The sequence below is a fragment of the Chenopodium album genome, chromosome 22 (genome assembly GCF_948465745.1).
Source record: "Chenopodium album chromosome 22, dcCheAlbu1.1, whole genome shotgun sequence".
Lineage (NCBI taxonomy): Eukaryota > Viridiplantae > Streptophyta > Magnoliopsida > Caryophyllales > Amaranthaceae > Chenopodium > Chenopodium album.
Window position 1 is genome coordinate 12,054,348 of NC_137855.1, and position 20,792 is coordinate 12,075,139.

The following is a 20,792-nucleotide window of genomic DNA, read 5'->3' on the forward strand; positions in this document are numbered from 1 at the left end:
ACTGAAACCGGAGATCGGGATCGAGAACGAGAAACTGGAGATTGGGAACTACAAACTGAAACCGGAGATCGGGAACGAGAACGAGAAACTGGAGATTGGGAACTACAAACTGAAACCGGAGATCGGGAACGAGAACCCGGAGATAGGGAACGACAAACCGGAGATCGGGAACGACAAACCGGAGATCGGGAACGAGAACGAGAAACTGGAGATTGGGAATGAGAAACAGATTTATCACCATCATCAACTTCATAGCTTGAAACAAAAACCAAAGAAGAATCACAAGGAAAAAAACCACCAAAACACGCCATGGAGATTCTGATTCAAATTCTAACCCACCTTTTTTTTTTCTAATGATGATTGTGAATAAAAAAAAAACCTAAGGAGTAGATGGGTTTGTATTTATAGGAAGATAAGACGGTGTCTCCTCAGTCCTGAAGCTATTAGGATTGCCAAGGTCATACGGTGTGTGTATACACGAATCTGATACATACTTGTATTTATATTTAGGAAAATTTAATTATAATAATCCAACCTTTACGCGGTCTATTTTTATTAATCCGACCTTTTGAATATTCTACAATAATTCAAGCTTTAAGGGTGTTCTATTTTATTAGGCTAAGGTGACCTACAACCTGATCTTTAGTTTTTTTTATTTTTTTTTTCATTTTCAAATTTTTTAAATTCATTTTCAATTTTTTAAACTCTAAAAAAAAAAAAAAAAATCAATCCTCCCCTTCCCCACCCCCCCTATTGATTCCGGCCAACCTCTCCCCTTCCAATCTCTTTCCAGCGTTCCGGCCAGCTCTCCCCCCAGCCACCTCCTTACTGCCCTTACCCCCAGCCACAGCCACCCTACCCACGACTCAACAACAATGAACCCAGATTCCATAACCATAATTCCCGATTCAAACCCCAACTCAAAGCGCCGCAAAATGCCAAAACTTACACCGTCAAATTCTTCTTCGACATCGACACCGTCGCCACCTCCACCCCCGCTGTCGCACCAAAATTAAATCAGATCAACTAACCAACCCCACAAAAATTACAACCCAAAAATGCAAATCAAAAGTAGATGTTACAAACTGAAGAAAGAATCAGAAAATATCGGAAGCTTTATTAATCTCCATTAATGGCTTTGAACTGTAGCTTTATTACAGAGAGAAAGAAAGAAGAAGATAGTAGGAGAAAAATATGAAATGAATTAATTGCATGTAAATATTAATACAGGAGCTTATATATTGCTCTGTATTTATTACAACTAATTCGAGCACTAAAATACTCTAACTAATTGTGCTGAGGTGGCACTAGTTTGTTACAGTTGTAGCAACTTGAGACACGTCCCCCCCCCCCCCCAAACTTGGGATGGTTTAAACATACCAAGTTTGGACTTTAAGACTTCAAACTGAGCAGAAGGAAGGATCTTTGTCATGATGTCAGCTAATTGAGAGGTAGTAGGCAGATAAGTAAGCTGCAGCAACCCTTCTAGGACCTTTTCCCTTGTGAAGTGACAGTCTATGTATAGAACTGACATGTTGTCATAGTGTAGCTGCATAGGTTTCAAATCATCAACACCTAGCTCACCTAAAATTCTGACTAACCAGGTTACCTCTGAAGCAGCAGAGGCCATAGCCCTGTATTCAGCTTCTGAAGATGACTTAGAAGTTGTTGGATGCTTCTTAGATTTCCAGCTGATAGGGGAGTTGCCTAACAACATCACATAACGAGAAATTGACCTCCTTGTATCAATACAGGCTGCCCAATCTGATCAATAAAGGCTTGCAACTTGAGATCCAATCCACCCTTGAATATAATGCCTTGTCCAACTGTTGCAGCAACGTAGTTAAGAGTATGATGCAAAGCCTGTAAGTGAGAACTTCTTGGAGCTTACGTGAACTGAATTAGATTCTGAACTGTAAAGGCTAAGTCAGGTCTAGTGTGAGTTGAAAATTTAACTTTCCCACTAAACATCTGTAATGTGAAGGGTCTGTCAACAAATCACCATCAGTAGCTTCCAGCTTAAGATGAAGGGGAAATAGAGTAACAACAGGCTTGTAACTTGAAATACCACACATCTCAAGCAATTCTCTGGTGAATTTAGCTTGTGACATAGTGACAGCTTTATCTTCATATCCAATCTCCATTCCCAAGAAATAATTCAAAACTCCAAGATCCTTGATGGTGAAAGTATTATGCAAGTGTGACTTCAAAAAACTGATCTGCTGTAAATCATTTCCTGTGATGATTATATCATCAACATAAACAGCAACAATTATTATGTAATTTGCTGTTTGTTTAATGAACAATGAATAATCATCTTTGGATTGAACATAACCCAAAACTCTTAGTTTAGAAACTAACTTCTCAAACCACTGTGTGCTGGCTTATTTCAAACCATAAAGGGACTTTTTCAGTTTGTAGACTTTGTTACTAGGGTTTGGCACTCCCTCAGGCATTTTCATATATACCTCCTCATGCAAATCTCCATGGAGAAATGCATTATTAACATCTAACTGAAAAATATGCCAACCTTTGTGTATAGCTAAGGCTATGATACATCTAACAGAAGCCATCTTGATGACAGGTGAGAAAGTCTCCTCAAAATCAATACCATACTTCTGATTATATCCCTTTGCAACCAATCTGGCCTTAAACCTTTCAATAGTGCTATCTTTCTTCAGCTTGATTTAAAAAACCCATTTAGATCCAATTGCTTTCTTCCCTGCTGGAAGATCAACTAAAACCCAAGTCTTGTTCTGTTCTACTGCTTGTAACTCTTTCATTATAGCCTCTTCCCAATTCTTGTCACCAGCTGCTTCTTTATAAGACACAGGCTCTTTGACAGACATTACTCTAGCAATTAAGGCTTTGTGATCATCAGAATAAGAAGTAAAAGCCACCAGATTACACCAGTGGTCTATATTAGCAACTACATTACCACATACATACTTATCCATCCAACCTGGAGGTTTTCTTGGCCTTGTGGACTGTCTGATTGTATTAACACCATGAGAAAGATCAACAACAGTTGACTCATTATTACCCTGACTTAAAGATGTGGTTGCAGAAGAACTGGAACTTGTTGTGGTATCAACTGGAACACTTTGCTCAGTAAACACATTAAGGATAACATCATCAAAAATAGTAGGAAAGGGTGTATGAGCTGGCAGAAAGAAGGGTGTAGGCGCTGGTTGTGGATTATTAGAAAGATGAAAAGGTAAGTGTCTTTCATGAAACACAACATCCCTTGACACTGTAATTTTCCTAGAAGACAAATTCAAAACCTTATTATACCCTTTTTGTGTAGGAGAATAGCCAACAAAGACACTGGCATCAGCTCTAGAATCCAGTTTTGATCTATGTTGTTTTGATGTTGAAACAAAACATAAACACCCAAAAGCTCTTAAGTAACTGTTATCTGGTTTATGACCCTGTAACTTTTCATAAGGTGTTAGATTACCCAAACTTTGAGAAGGCATCCTATTTATCAGATATGATGCACATTGAACATACTCACCCCAATAGCTCATAGGAAGTTTTGACTGAAAAAACAAAGCTCTCCCAACTTCTAACAAATGCTTGTGTTTCCTTTCAACAACCCCATTTTGCTAAGGTGTGTCACTACAACTTGTTTGATGAAGAATACCTCTGGAAGTATACAACTGCACAATCTTACCCTCACATAACTCCTTAGCATTTTATCACTTCTTATTATTTTCACAGAAGCATTGTACTAATTCTCAACATAAGTAACAAAATTAACCAAAACATCAACTGATTCTGTCTTAGACTTCAACAAATGAATCCAAACATTCCTTGTAAAATCATTAACTATTGTCAAGAACATGTTACACTTATTATGAGTCATAGTCTGATAAGGACCCCAGACATCAATATGAATAAGCTCAAATGGTGCAAAAGACTTTATGCTATTATGAGGAAAGGATTTGCTATGCTGCCTAGCAGCAGGACAAATGATGCAGATTATATCACCTGAAACTCTATGACAATCTACACTATCTTGTATCAAATTCAACTGACTAAATGGTAAGTAACCCGTTCTAAGATGCAACAACTTAGCCTGATCTACAAGACTAGTACAAGCAGTACCTGAAGATCCTGCAGCTGCTGCTCCAACTCTTATTCCCATACCAACTTCAGCAAAGTACAAACCATTTCCCACTTTACCAATAACAAGTGGAGGTGTCATAGAGTGTTAATCCTGAATAACACACTTATCAGGTGTGAATTTAATGTACACTGCCCATCTTAACAAAGTTTACTGACAGAAATCAGATTGAACTTGAAACAAGGCACAAATAACACATTTTCAAGAACAATACTCTCACTCAACTTAACTGTACCAACATGTGTCACCTGAACCTTAGACCCATCTGGAATAGTAATGAAATATTTCAAATCATTAACTATCCTATAGAAATCAAACAAATCCAAACTATAACACATATGATCACTTGCACCACTATCCACAATCCAACCAGAACTATAAGCAGGTGATAACATACAATAGTTACCTGCAAAAAGAGCACTTCCATCTCCACTTTCATTCATTGACTCTTCTTTCTGTCTGTTGAGAAAATTCCTGAGCTAACTGAGCTCTTCCATGGTGAAACTACCAGCATCAGGAGCAACAGATTGTACAGGCACCTCAAGCAAATCACCACTACCAAAACTACTCTCTGCATAGTTAGCAAACCTCTTATTGCTCTGACCTTGATTGTAACCAGGCTGCCCCTTGTAACTAGGAGGAAACCCATTCAGCTGAAAACATTTTTCCATACTATGTCCAGTCATTTTACAGTGATCACAATAATAATTGATCGGCCTTTTAACTCCACCTCCTCTATTAGACTAACCTTGCTGGAAACCACCTCTATTGTAACCACCTCTATTATATCCTCCTCTATTATACTGATTACCCTTATATCTATTATCAAACCTTTTTGTAGCAAAGGCTACAGGTTCAGCAGTATTCTTCTGAGACAAATTGCTTAACTCTCTGTGTTTCTCTTCTTGTAAAACCATCATGTATGCTTGTGCTAGAGTAGGCAAAGCAGGCATCATCAAAATATTTGACCTAACATTTGCATAATTGTTAGTCAATTTCATCAAGAACACCATTAACCTTTGATCTTGCTGAACTTTCACATACTTTTGTGCCAAATTACAGGTACAACCAGTGCAGGAACAAACAGGCAATGGACAAAGATTGTCCAATTCATCCCATAACTTCTTAAGCCTATTATAATACTCCGAAATTGAGTCTTCATCTTGAGCAGCATTAGCCAAATCTTGTTGTAATGCAAATAATTGTGCAGAAGAAGCATGACCAAATCTTTCTTCCAAGTCCAACCAAATTTCTCTTGCTGTGTCAACAAACAGAATACTATCAGCAACCTGTGGATCTAAAACAGCTATAATCCATCCTATGATCATGTTGTTACACCTATTCCATGCCCTTAAAGTGACAACATCAGTACTAGAAGGTTTAGTCAAAGTTCCATCTACAAAACCCATCGTATTTTTAGCTGTTAAGCCAATCATTGACCTCTTCCAGTTTCCATATCCATTACCATCAAAAACACTAGAAACAAGCTTCATCCTAGTAAAATCAGAAGGATGCAAATAATATGAACTAGTTGGATCTTGATTCAGATCAAGAACTCTATCACTCCCAGCCATTTTTAAGAATCAATTTCAAAAACACAAGATATGCACAAAAAATTCCAAACCCAGAATAACCAGAATCAAGAAATTTAATTGATTCAATCGATTTAATCCAACAAACAAACCCAAAAACAATTCGTACAACAAAATCAATTAAACTCAGACAAACAGAAACAATTTGAATCACTATCGAAACAATTGATTAAACCCAGAAAACTGAAGGAAAAACTCACAAAGATTTTTCTTCAAGAACTTAGCACAAACTTCGCACTAATCAGAATCGCAACACCTCGCTCTGATACCATGTTACAAACTGAAGAAAGAATCAGAAAATATCGGAAGCTTTATTAATCTCCATTAAAGGCTTTGAACTGTAGCTTTATTACAGAGAGAAAGGAAGAAGAAGATAGTAGGAGAAAAATATGAAATGAATTAATTGCATGTAAAGCTTAATACAATATCTTATATATTACTCTGTATTTATTACAACTAATTCGAGCACTAAAATACTCTAACTAATTGTGCTGAGGTGGCACTAGTATGTTACAGTTGTAACAACTTGAGACACGTGCTTCACAATAGACAACAAGAAACAAAAATCAAAATGAAGAGAACCAAAAAATTATCACTTGGAAATCGCGAGGAGCAGCTCAAGAGCGCAGAGGAGAGAGAAGATCCATGAGCTTTTTCCATAGAAGTCCATCTTTGATCTTGAAATCGGAGGAGAGAGAAAGATGAGGAAGGGAATGATGGGTTTTCGATGGTTTCGCGAGATGTCTGGGTTCGAGGGTTAGGTTTCAACGGAGGTGGTTCCTTGCTGTCGGAGGTGGAAGTGTGGGTTCCTTGCTGTCGGATTTCTGGGTTTTGATCTGGGTATGGAGGAATATGGTAAGGGAGGAAGAAGATGAAAGAAAAAAAAGGGGGAAAAAGTTTTTTTAAAAAAAAATTTAAAGTTTTTTTTTTTAAAAAAAAATAGCCAAAAATATTTTTTGGACAAATAAAAATGCAACACGTGGCAGGTGACCTATTATTTTAGGTTAAGTGACCTGCTTGACCTAATAGAATAGAACAACCCCTAAAGCTTGGATTATTGTAGAATAATCAAAAGGTCGGATTAATAAAAATAGACCACGCAAAGGTTGGTTTATTAGAATCAAATTTTCCTTATACTTATCTATTTGTTGCACAAATAAAATAAAAATTTTCTTTCAAAAAAAAAAAATGTTGAAGTCCCTTATTAAAACCAAGTGATACCAAAACCTTTGCGCTAGTCTGCAAGCATAATAAATAAATATTAATAAAGCAATAAAACACAACATATTCCGAGGAGAACTAAGCATGCTTCGCTATTCACTCATGCTCATCATGAATATACTTCATCACCTGAAAAACTTCTTTCTACTTGTCCCCACTCGTAAGGCCAAGATAAAGACAAGACCAAATAAACATACAAACATACAAACACACAATCAGCAAAGTTGAGTACATAACAAAATCAAACACACTAACATGCTTTCATCCTATCAACCGCACAGCTTACCTTGTTGCACCTGTAAACAAGCATTCAAGACATTCAACATTTAACTAGACAAATACCAATGTCCATTTAATTTGATTACGCATCGAACGGGTTTCCAACCAAATCCCTGCCCCAAATAAATTGAGGTAAACTACACTGGGAGCTAACCGGGTAAGTAAATGTAACATGAAGTAATGAACGTCCTACGCATAATAATAATAAAAGGAAAATACAGCGTCCGGTACTCCCAGTCACTACTAGAAAATAGCGAATGAGCACCGGTTCAAAACCGGCTTTGCGCACCGATTTTGGACCAGTGCTTATTTGAGGGATGCCAAAAACTGATAATTTTAGTTATGGTTCGGTGGCAAAAATGGGGTTTTTAGTACCGGTTCCTGTTTAGAATCGATGCCCTTAATGGTCTAACTTTTTTTTTTCTTGCATTTTTTTCATTTAAATTGATATATAAACACTAAGATATACTTCCTCCGTTTTTTTTAGTTGACACTGTTTGACTTTTACACTATTCACACAACACGCTTTGACTCGCTTTTGTGGTTTATACATACGATAAAACATATTCATGTGGGATCTTGTTTGAATCGGTTCAATGTATATTTTATTAATATCCACTTTTTATAATTTTACAATGTTGATAATTAGAGATATTAATCGTTAAAAACATGCGTTGGCAAGCGTGAAAATAGAAAGGTGTCAACTAAAAAAAACAGAGGAAGTATATAAACTTATAATTTTCATTAATACAAAGCTATAATATTACAATTTTAATTCAACAAAAAAAACAAAACAAGTACAACAGAATAGCTATATAGCAAAACAGCAACAGGAGCAGGGGCATAACAGCAATCAACATAAGGAGATGATTCAAACTAAAGGTAGTCTTAAATGTATAGTCATCAGGAAGCTCTGTCAAAACAATAAATCTGGTGTCACGTCCCACACATTATGTCTAATGAAATTAAAAGTTTATTGAACACCAAGTTAACTTATATTGAGTTAACATCACAATCAGGCCCTCAATTCTCACCTTTTCATTCTTCGGGTACTCAATTATTTTTTTCACTCTTTGGGTACTTTAACCCAAAATCCGGCCAACTAACTCACCTTTAACTCACCGTTAACTATAGGTAATTAAATACTAATTACACTAGTTAATTAGTCCCGTGCAATGCACGGTTTAAATAATAAAAATTTACTATAAATATTTTGGTAAACGCGCCACTTTATCTAATATTTAAGTAAAACATAGCACGCAAATTGTGGTCCCTCTAGTAATATTAACTGAGTTAAAATTAAGGATTAATATTGTTAAATATTCTTATTAACTTCATAGCTTTAATAAAATTTTAAACATGTTAGCCTTCATTTTTTATTCATTGTTGAAAGTAGGAAGAATTAATAAAGAGTGAAAAATCCAAACTCTACAATCACCAATTAATAAAATGTAGGAGGAAAGAAAATGTGAAAGAGACCAATCGTCAATTATTTTTACTTAATAGAAATAGAAATAGAAATTTTTTATTTAGTCAATTTAATTGTTAAAACTTTTAGAAAAATGTATAATTAATTAACCATTTTCAAATATTAGCTTTACCTTGAAAAAGTTAAAAAGAAAATAATGTCAAAAATAATTTTGGAGGGAAATTATTATAAGAAGCTGACACGTGGATAGTGATGATGTCAGCGGGAATTAGTTTAGTATTAGTTATAGATTTAATAAAAATAAAATGTATAAATTAAACTAATCTGTTTTCTAAAAAAATATAGCCATTGGAGGCTTTTAAAATCAATTTACAACAGCAAAAAAAAAAAAAAAAAAAACTATAAAAATATCCTTCCAAACATATGGAAAAAAACCATATCAGTAATGCAAAATTGAGAGCAAGATTTCCCCACAAAAAAAAAAGAAACAACAGAACAAGAATTCCTGAAAATCCTTTCAATACATATCAATATACAGACAATTCATGAGGAAGAGGATGAAAAAATTAGAATATTTCCCTCTTCAACTTTCTAACTCACAATCAAACTCTGATGACTGATTAAATCTATAGTCGTTAGTGGCTATTAATTTGAGTTTACAGTAGTAAAAAAAAAAGCCATAAAAATATCCTTCTTCACCCAAAAAAAACCATATCAATAAGGCAAAATTCAAAGCAAGATTTTCCAAAAAAAAAAAAAAAAAAAAAAAATCAAACAAAAAATCCAAAAAATCCCAAACAAAAAAAAAATAAGACAAAAAATCCTGAAAATCAGTCCAGCTTTCTCAAGAACAGATATCCTTCTCCCTTTTAATAATAATAATATATTTTAAAGTTTTAAAGTTTCTCAGATTCGGATCTGAGTTCCTCTCAGGCAACTCCGAATTCCTTCGCTGCAATGTATCACGAAGAGTGACGAACGACTCCTAACCCTAGAAGGGTTTTGGAGTGAAGCCTCCCTTCTCTCTCGTCTCTTCTTCAGTGTCTCGCTTGTTTTCTCTATGATTTCGTGGCTTTAAATAGGCTAAGAGATAATTGGGAATCTTTCAAAGATAAGGAAACTAATTAGATAAAATTGTGAAAAATATATCTCTTCCATATCTTAACCAATTGATAAGATCTTCTTTTCATTCATATTTATCTTTTCCAACATCTGTAGATCTTGTGAATTATTCCCCAAGATTTCCCAAATTCGTGGATTCAATGAACCTAGACGAACAAAACGTGCCCAACAAGTTGTTTTCATCTCCGTCAGTTTCTCAAGTTCCTCGGCTGGAACTTCCAATTGTGCTCCGCATTGACTCCTTCATTTGGTTGATCTTTTTACCTTCTAAAACCACTCAATAACCTATAAAAACACACAAATGAGAAACAAGCCACAAAATATCAGAAACCTAAATAAAAACACTAAAATGCTAAAGGAAATTATCCAAAATCTAAGGAACATATATATAAAATAGTGTCAGAAATGACACTCATCAATAACCATGAGACATGGGAAGAGATCCTCTCTTAGAATCTTGCATCTTGAACTTGTCAAGAACCTTATCAACATAAGTCTCTTGATTAGGTTCAGTCATCCTTCAAGATTCACTTTGTGGATTTTGATTCCTAATATGTACTCAACATCTCCTAAGTCTTTCATATAGAAATAATCTTTCTAACCATTGCTTGACTTATTCAAGCATTGATATATCATTTCATATGAGCTGTATGTTAACTACATACAAGACTAAGAAGACCAATTGCTCGCACTAAACTTCTTGTCTCTACAAGATTTCTTTCGTTCTTCCAAGGTAATCAAACTGTTTGATTTCCTAATCGAAATGAATTTTCCAAATCCATGATGCTTACTTCAAACTGTAGGAGTTTATAGGTACTACGCATCGGAAATAATATGAATCATATTCAAAAAGCACCTAATCCCAAGAATCACATGCATAACACACAAGACACATAATCATACCTTTGAAGCGTGAATTCCACGAAGTTATTCGACAGGCAAATCAGGGAGAGAATAGAGCCCCAAGTGTTTCTCCTCTACTTAGTCCACGAGATTCGAACGAGCCGTCCACCAATACTAGATTGGTCGAGTGATTGAGCAAAACCGCGATCACCACCTTTTTTGACAACCGACCGCCGCACGAACCACAACCACCACGAGACACCACCGGCGCCTAGGAGGAGGAGAGAGCCGTGAGAGAGAGGACTTTGAGAGGGGTTGGGTTTCGTGTTTGCTAATTCGGGTTTTGATCAAATGATCAGTAAACTGCTTGCTTGCAAACCTAGGCACCTAGTCTATTTATAATCTCATTATAATTAGACTAGGGCACGAAGCCCAAAACCTCTTCTAATCCCCATATGGCCGGCCACCTAGAGTGATGAGGCCCATGATGGGCCTCGTCCTCTAATGCTCGATCTAGCCCCTTTGTGTGACCTTATAGGATCCGTCCAATTGGGCTTTGGCCTATTTTACTAGTCCAAAGATCGTAAGTACCTCTAGCTATGGCAAAACGATGACCCAAATGTCCGGACTTAATTATCTCCATAATTTGATCCAATTATATATCTAGTAATTGCACACGACTAAGACATAAATCCTTCACTTCGAACTTGGCCCAAATGCCTCGTATCTCCAAAACCGAGCCCTTAGTCACCGATTTGCTTCTTCCAACCGGTCTTGGGCTATCATGAGTGGTCGTGTTCTCCAACGCTCGTAGTCGCTCCTCAAAAATCCGGGAAAATGCTCCAAAAATGCAATTTCCTACAAAACTCAAACAAAACTACGAAAACACTGGAAAACACCAATTAGTAATAAAAGTGGCTCGAAAGAGACAAAAACACTACTAATTACGACCAAGGGATGTGGATAAATCTCTATATAAAATGAACATATCATTAACCATGGCTAGGGTGAAGTGATAGGTTTGTTGAAATGATTGTTGTTGTCTTTATTTTCCCTTTGCAGTGATCATTACTCTTGAAAATTGTTATCCGAAGCAGGCGTCCAAACATAGTGTAGCACCCCGACCCCAAACAAATTAGGGAGGGGTCTATTGTCACAAAATGTGCATCAAGGGCTACAACGAGAAAACTTACGAGGATGTCTCCCATCCAAGCACGACCCCATAGACCAACACAAGTCATTTCGGCACATTTTGTCCTCACTCATGCGCACCCCGAGAAAACTTCCGAGGAGGTCTCCCATCCAAGCATGCTTAATTGAGAAGTAACTTAATATACGAGCTCCGTAAAAAGAAGATACATCTTGTTGATATGAGTAGTATATCATCCCTTATTAGCTTTAAAGCAATCATGAGGGGTATGTATACACTTAATTTTGGGGTTTCTCGAGCCTTGACGTTGTCAAAGCTTTCTTGCGTGCCAACAAGAACAACGTATGAATGAAAGGTCACATGTCCAAGTGACCTGTTTGGCTAAGGTAAATCTAGCCTTAGTCTAATAGTTTCAATGCTCTCAACCGCTCTATTTGTGTTTCGAAGTATGTATCTGCTCCTTGGCCTATAAAGAAGTCCTCATCTGCAACATGTCTGCCCAACCCCAGTTCTGTAATGTTGTTTTTAGTGTAAAGTTGTAAAGGCTTAAATATGAAAGAGAAGATATTGTGTGAGGTACACATAATTATGTGCGACATGCTTACAAACCAAAAAAACCATATTAGTTGATACGTTTCTTTAGTTGGATGATACCTTTATTTAGTTGGCTTATATGTTTCATTTTGTTAGCTTATATGTTGCTTTTGTTTTTTGATATGTTTGGCTGATATGATTTTATTAATGTCTGATATGTTCCAAATGTTGGTTGTTATCATACATTAGTTGGCTCATATGTTCCTTCTGTTGGATGATATTTTATTGGCTGATATGCATGATATCACATCTAGCTATAAAGGACATCATCCAACTTAATATGATATCAGCCTCATAATAAATGATATCATCCATACAATTAACCATTTCATATAGCCAATTAATCGTAGTATTAATTGCAATTTTACCTCCATTATTATCCATCAAATTTAAAAATGGCTAGAAAAGATTTATTCATTTTTCTTTTCATACAAAATCGTCAATTTCTCATATGTCAAATAGTCCAACCATTCAACAATAGGGGTATGAAACTTAAATACGTTTTTTTTTTCTCTTGAAATTGCTATTGCCATAAAAAGGGTTGATAAAAACCACAAAAAATGAACTAAATTAAGTATTCAAGAGTAATTAGTCGGAAAAATTTGTAATTTTTGGGTTAATTGTCGCCTGAGATTATTTTAGTTACCAAATTATCGCTTAGGGTTAGTTTTTTTACCAATTATCGCCGGAGTTATTTTTTTACCAAATTGTCGATAAGGATCTTTGTAATTTTTTAATCCGATCAGTTGGCCTAATAGTGCATCCAATAAAGAAAAATAATAATACTCGTAAATAATCAAATACTCGTAAATAATAAAATACGCAGGGAGTACTCGTAACTTGTAAATCGTAACCTAAGTCGGTAACTCTAGTTACAAGTATAGAAACTTATTGGGCCACTTGTGTCTTGCTCACTCCCCTATAAAATTACAAAAAAAAAAGAAAAAAAAACACACAACAAACAAACAAACAAGTAATACAAGTATAGAAACTAGAATAGAAAGGCAGTCTCATAGATCTTCAATTCAATTTTGTTTGTCATATTATTTCATTCCTCTAAAACTCTCAGCTTGTTGAGTCCCGCAATCTCCGATGTCGCAGCCGTCGGTAGTGACGTCGCAGTCTCCGACCACCGAAGCTTCCGTCACTTCCCGGAATCCACCAGCTCCGGCAACTCCCGCATCTTCTAAGGTTTTCTTCTCTTTCTCTCTCTCTTCAATTTCAAACCCTTTTTTCATCATCTATTGCTGGGTTTTTAGCTCCGATTAGGGTTTTTTGTTGCATTAATTGTTGGCTCGGATTTCAATGTAGAGTTTTTTATTTGATTGTGCATGTTTGATCAAGGTAGAGAAATGCTTAAATCTATTGAGTTGATTTTGTTTTTGTTAAAATTGGTTGTGAATTAAACAACCCTTTTGCATGATTTTGTGTTCTGTTGATATCAATTTTGATTTGGGTGCTTGTTAAATTGTGAAAATTATTGAGGGTTTTTTTTTAATTTTTTTTGTGGGCTAAGAAAAGCGTCTCAATTGAATCTTGGTTACCCATTTTGAAGCTAGTTGAGGAATGAGGATCTTAACAACTTTTGAAAAGCTATATAATTGTCGCGTTAGAATGGTATTAAAAGGGTTTTTGGAAGGATTTGAAGTAGTATATAATGACATTCTTTTCAGGATAATGGAATAGCTTGATTTTCTGGCTATAACAAGGTTATTTTCATTTTGTGAGCTGAATGTTTTTGAGTATATTTTAGAGTTTCATACATTTTGTGCTTTCTAAATGCATTCTTATCTCACTCAAGTAATATTGGCTGGAGATATTATTTGTGTAAATGAGAGTGATTGTTGTGGAATATGGAGTGACTATTATGGACTTTTATAGAGATTTGTAGATTTTATTAGTGGAACAGGGCGAGTTTTGTCACTGTAAGGTACATCTGTTTATTATAAGAATTTTCCACGCGAAATCACGAAATTGTATGGGATTGTTCGCTATTGAAGCCTTGAAGGATGATGTATCAATGTTACAATCCTTAGATTCCTTACACATGCAGTGCTGCATAAAATGTGCAAAAGATGACTTACCTTATTTTCATGTCACAGATTATCATCTTGTTGGTTTCTTGACTACAGTTATACCATTAAAAGCTGATGTAGTGTTAGACCATTAAAAGCCGATGTAAAACTTATTTGGATCTTTTGTTCGTGTTCCTTATGGGGATCTACAAATTCAACCTTGCTTGTGTCTAGTTTTCCCACTTAGGCCTGGTTTCCATGTTGACAATTAAAGGCATTATTTTAAGTTTAGGTGATTAGATCAGTGTTTTGTATTCCTAAATCCTATTCTCATGGACAACTAAGTGCTATTTGCCTCTTATATTGGATTTACTTGATTGAGAATGAAGTTGTCTTGGGAAGCTTTTTGTGGAGCAAGGGAGGGAAGCAAAGTGTATGAGTTTGTCTAATGGTAATTTTGTCAGTTTATGCTAGTAAAAGGTAGGATTACCTCTCGCTCAGAAGGCATATAAGTATACTAATTGACTAGAAGTTTGTGCCATGTCACTACAGGAGTGATATTGCCTTTTTCACCTTTTAGTGATCTCAATGTATAAATCAACACTTGTGGTACTTTAAAACCCCTTCTGTTGTTCCTCCCCTATTGCATATAAATCTCTTATCTTGATCTTTAACCATTTCATTTAGGAATGAGGAATTGTTTAAATAGTACTCTGTATTAATATAATGCCTTAGGCTTTTAAGTCAGTGGAGATACTCCATAGAATCTCCAGCTAGGGAGATCAACTCTTCTGTTTTGATGGGGCTGCTCTATGTCTGACCTCCTTGTCTAGGTTATGAAATTTGGAGCACTTACCTCCCTCCTTACCTATAGTAAAATAAATTAACAAACAAGAAATATAGAGGGGGAAATAAAATTCATATTTGTATCAAAGATACTTCATTTTTTTAGTCGTACCAGATTGAGCTTTTGCAGAAGTCACATACTCTTCTTTATCATCACTTTATGTTGGTGGAAACTTTATAAAGGTTAGACATTTTGTTGGAGGAGTAACTCACCGTACAATATGCTATTTATAGAGTTAAAGAGACGAATTAAGCTAAAGCATGAGCAGAGCCCCCATGATCACAAATCATGTAATTAAACATGTATAACAACTAGATATTTTAACAAGTTAATGGTTTCCCAAGACACTCCTAATACCCATTCAATAAATTGCAGAAACTAATCAGGCTTCTAAAATAAGTAAGGACCACTTATTTTGACTTCAACAATTTATACAAGTAGAACATAACCTTGTGGGATCTTGTTAGAACATCAATTTTAATTTTTTTTACCAATAGATAATCAAAGGTACTTGTTAATTGTCATAGTTGATTGTTGTTGAACATGAAAGCCTATACGGTACAACAAAAAAACTGGAGGTTCTATTACTAAAAGATCTAGCTTTCAACTTTGAGTGAAAAATTGAACTGTTCTTGCTCTGTATTTATTTATGGATCTTCTAAGGTAACAAGGGGGCAAAGATCTGACTTGTTTACTGTAGTGTGGTGGTAAGCATTTTATGAGGAAGACAAAAGAGTTCAGAATCTTTCCTTGAACTCATATTTGTACTTTTAACCCATAGTGTGTATAAGTCTTAGGTTCCTAATTATTGTTTGTTGCTTGAGTTGGGTCCCCTTTTCCATCCATATACTCCTTTTTGAACACATGTGTGCATGACCCAAGCAGAAACTTTTTCGGCAAAGGCCTCGACTCCCCTCCTATTATAGCTTGAGCTAAGTAGTGGTGATTTGGGAGAAGGGTAAAGGGACAGGGTCCATGGCTTGAGCATTGGTACTCCCACGTCCATGTGACCACATATTTGAATGCGAACCCAAGCATCATCAACATTGAAGTATTAATTGTCTTCCCATCCAGAGATCTTTCAATTTAATTTAAGGATGTCTCGCCTCCAAGGTTGAGGTAAGGGGGCTACAACAAGATGGACTTTGGCCTAACACTTGCCACAACCAGGGGGGACAAAAAGGGAAAGAAGAGGGGGGGGGGGGGGGTGGGGGTGGGGTTGGATATGTGGGGAGCATTGTATTTTTGGCTGGAGAGCTCCAAGCTCTTGAATTGAGCACCTGTTTTGTCAGTTTGCTATTGCTACTTTGTCAATTTGTAGATGAAAAATAAATTGTCATGTATGTGCGATAGCTAAATGAGGCTGCTCATACTCAAGTTTAACTCAGCTACAGCTCAATGTTAGCTATTAAATGATCTTGGAGTGGGGTAGTAAGATATCCCAGAATATATTTTTCCTTCCCATATACTTGTATGTATTTTATTTTGCGTACTTATAATTTCAAATAATCTATCTCATCATCTCATGCTCTATTGCTCTTTATGTCATTTATGCTTTTTTTTTGTAAAAACAATAATGGGAAGATCTGCCAGACATTGTGAATATATTCCATCTCCATACCAATAGTGGTCTTCAATAAACTGTCCAATATAATTAATTGTACATTGCAGAAACCCCAGACAGGGACAAATACCATTGGACTTTATGCTGTGCAATGTGGTGAATGCTTTAAATGGAGACTCATATCCAACGAAGAAGAGTATGAGGTGATCAGGAGTAAATTGTTGGAGGAACCTTTCACATGCAATAAGAAGCCTGACGTCTCATGCAGTGATCCAGCTGATATTGAAAAGGATGCTACCAGGACCTGGGTGATTGACAAGCCTAACATCCCAAGGACCCCAGTTGGCTTTAAGAGAAAGCTGGTTCTTAGAAGGGATTTTTCTAAATTGGACGCGCATTATGTAACCCCCACTGGGAAGAAAGTTAGGTCTAGTACTGAAGTGGCCAAGTACCTCGAAGAAAATCCCGAGATAAAAGGTGTATCTGTTACTGAATTCAGCTTTACGGTACCAAAGGTGGTGGAGGAGACCATACCAAAGGATATCGAGAGGAAACCTTCTGCCAAGAAAGCTAAAGATTCAAAGCCTGCTGATACTTGAAATACCTATCAACTTAGTAAGTGTTTCGGTGTTTGTAATCCTAAATCCTGTCTGAAACCGTTTTCTTTGTAGCGTACTAGTGCCTTTAAGTCCTTGCTACTGATGCTTCATGCTTGTATAAGTCCATGTAAGACTACTACTAGGTATACACTATCTAATTGACCCTCAATTTGCAATGTTAATTTGTCCAGTGGGCTATTTGTATGTTTTATATGTTTGGCTTTGGTCCTTAATGCCTATCAGAAATTCAGAATAAGTTTTCCTAATATTAATTAAATCTAATATAAAGTTTAGCAAATGAGGCTATCCCTACCTTTTAAAAAGTATGAGATAACCCTTATAAATATTGTTTGGATAATTATACCTTCTAAAATATTTATTTACTCATTTGTTTTTATTACTGTAAATTTTTTTTCACTCTTTGAAATATTGTGTGGTCATTTATACCCCTAAATTTTGGTTTACATATTTTCCGCTACTAATGTTGTCAACGAGTCAACAGCTAAAGTTGTGACATAATGCCAAATCAAAAGACCTATTCGGACATTAGCTAGCTATGGCATATGCGTTGCGTGTGTTAGCCACTTTAGGTAAATATTTAACAATACTTTTCATGTGTTTGGATGTTTAACATTTTACAGAATAGGCCTAAAAAGCTATACTTTCTCCATTTCATAAAATTGCTTTGCTTAAAAAGCTCTCACATTTATTCGGTCAAAGTGTTGCAATTTTTTGACGGAGGATGTATCATACAAGATTACGTTATTTATTTATTTATTATTTTTTTTGGACAAGATACAAGATTAAGTTAATTTATCTAAAAGATTTTTGTAGGCTAATTATCAACAATTACAACCTAGAAAAGTAAAACAAAATATGAGTACATTAGAGTCACAAGGGTAGGTTTTGAAATTTGATCTCAAGATCCCATACAACCAAAGGGAAGTTTTTACCAACTGAGCAATCCATTAACCTATATTAGAAGCAAATTCTTCCATGGCACTTGTCATTACATAAATGTGGAAAATTTTAAAACTTATTCACAAACTAGGACGGCTGACACGCGCCATAACTTGCCATGTTTGGGATGTTTATTTGGTTTGACTTTATGTCACAACTTTAGTTGTTAGTAGCAATAATGAGATAATATATGTAAACAAATATTTATTTTATTTTATTTTATAATTTTTTTTTTTGACAAGAGCTTATACAGAAAAGAAACAAAGTGACAAAATTAAAAGAGGATAAACTAGAGTTAGCTGTTGTAGCAAGAACGTGAGCCTTCTCCACTACTTCCCGATCGACCGTGAGGACGGAGCACCACTCAAATTTGCTGCTTAGTTGGCGAATACGAGCAAGCGTCCAGCGAACAGTGATGTCTGGATCAAGGTCGCCCCGAAGGCAACGTACAACTGTAGTGGAGTCCGTGTAAATTGTTACCGCATGAAGTGATCTTGTAACCGCCCATTGTAAACAAATATTTTAGGGGTATAAATATCTGCATATTATTGCTAATAGTTTAAAAAAAAAAAAATCTCAATAGTGACCCTCAATTTGTGCTACAAGAAAATGATGACCCTTTTGAATTGAATCATACAAAATGACCTTATTATTTAAGGATAATTTGATCCCAAATGTGAAATTGATGAGTCTTCTTTGGTATTAAAAAAAAAAAGAAACTATGGTAAGATTAAAATCTAATAATACCTAATTTGATAAAAAAAAAAAAAAATAATTCTAATAGTTTAGTGTAGTTGCTCAACCTAGAAGTAAAGGCAAGACACAAGTCTTGGGTTGTCAGTGAGGGATGTAAGAAGTCTACAATAATCTTAGGTGTTGTTTGGTTGACAAATAAAAATATGGGAAGTTAAAATTCCTAGGAATTGAAATTGTTTGAAGTTGTTTGGTTGACAAATTCATGAGAAGTAGAAATTCTCATGAATTCCCACTTCCCACAAAATGGAGGAAGTAAATTACCTAGGGGACCTAGGTAAGTGGAACTTCCCATGGGAATTTCCAGTTCCCTTGGTTAACCAAACACTTTTTAGAATTTCCTAGGAAGTTCAATTTCATGGGAAATCAAATTTCCAAGGAATTTGCAATTCCTACATTCAACCAAACAAGCCCTTAAACAAAGATTTTAAGGACGTTAATAGAGAACCATTGAAGTTAGATAGGGTGAAATGAAAAGATTTTAATGTAGTGATGTGATACAAAAGGCATATGGCCCTTGTTAGCTAAGATTGTTCTTGGCAAAGTTAGTTATGCTGTAGAGAATGAAGGTGTTGAATCTTTTGAAGCTACCAATGTCATGAGTTTAATGGGTATATTTTTAGTGCTTTTATAACTTCCTCCTTTTCATTTCAAAAGATAGGGGGGGGGGGGGTTTGTTGGTGGTACTAGTGTCGCCTGTAAAACTATTAGTCGTTATTATGTGTCCATATTTTGTGGCGTAAACTAGTAATCAAACAAGACTTAGCCTAAAAATCCAATCCAATCAAAATCGAAATAAATTACTCAAATCATACTCAGATTTGACTCTGGATTTTAACACAATCTAAGTACCTAACCAAAATAAGTGTGAACACTATCATCATTTATCAAAACAAATTGTCGTTCTTTGATTTTTCAAAATCCTTTCTTCATTTATTTCAATTTTAAAATGAACCTAAACTAAACCAAACCAAAATCAAAATGGATAATTCATACTCAGATATGACTCAGAATACTAATCTAACTCAATTTCCTAACAAAAATTAGAGTGAACATAATCAAAATTTATCAAATATTTGTTTTTTTTTTACTTCTTTCCTTTTATAATCTTAATCTTTTGTTTATTTCGTATTATTATTCTTGGTTTGACTACATGATAATATAGACTAATTCGTTGATTTGACATAACTTCTTATAAGAAGGATACCAAACCGAATAGGGAAAGATCGAGGAAGGGTAAAACTATCAAAAACCAAAAGGAATTACTATAGGAAGAGTAATACACTAACATGCACTCTATTCTTTGTTGCTTGAAGAAGCTACTAGTAGTGCTTTGGACATGTAAATATGAGTTTTTAATAAGAGATTGATCATCAAGAAATCTTGGACCAAGTTATGAAAATCCAAACCACCCTTGTGGTGGCTCACAAGCTTAGTACCATTTTTATTCTTAATTCCATCATCTTTATCAAGGATGAAAAAGTAGTGGAGCATAAAAATAACATGCAATGCAACTCAAGCACAAGAGAGGCACTTTCTTAAACTTAGCTTTGCCAGTCTTTAGGCCTTGACTAGTTACGAAAAATAACTAGGCCATAGTCAAGTTTTTTTTTTTCTTTTCCCTCCTCTTTTTTCTCTCGCTCGAAATAGATTTGCTCATATTTGTATTACCAAATTTCTTTATGTATCGTGAGT

At 35.4% G+C, this 20,792-nt stretch overlaps 2 protein-coding genes across 2 annotated transcripts; one reads left to right on the forward strand and one right to left on the reverse strand.

The window, feature by feature from the left end:
- Positions 1-4,872: 4,872 nt before the first annotated feature.
- LOC145603962 (uncharacterized) lies at positions 4,873-5,703 on the reverse strand. Its single transcript, XM_081659927.1, has one exon. The coding sequence runs from the start codon at positions 5,701-5,703 to the stop codon at positions 4,873-4,875; it is 831 nt and encodes a 276-aa protein (XP_081516053.1).
- A 7,610-nt stretch (positions 5,704-13,313) lies between these two features.
- LOC145605927 (methyl-CpG-binding domain-containing protein 4-like) lies at positions 13,314-17,595 on the forward strand. The gene is made up of 2 exons (XM_081661990.1): positions 13,314-13,550; positions 16,893-17,595. Exons 1-2 carry the CDS (start codon positions 13,452-13,454, stop codon positions 17,382-17,384), a joined length of 591 nt encoding a protein of 196 aa, XP_081518116.1. The 5' UTR covers positions 13,314-13,451; the 3' UTR covers positions 17,385-17,595.
- The last annotated feature ends 3,197 nt before the right edge of the window (positions 17,596-20,792 follow it).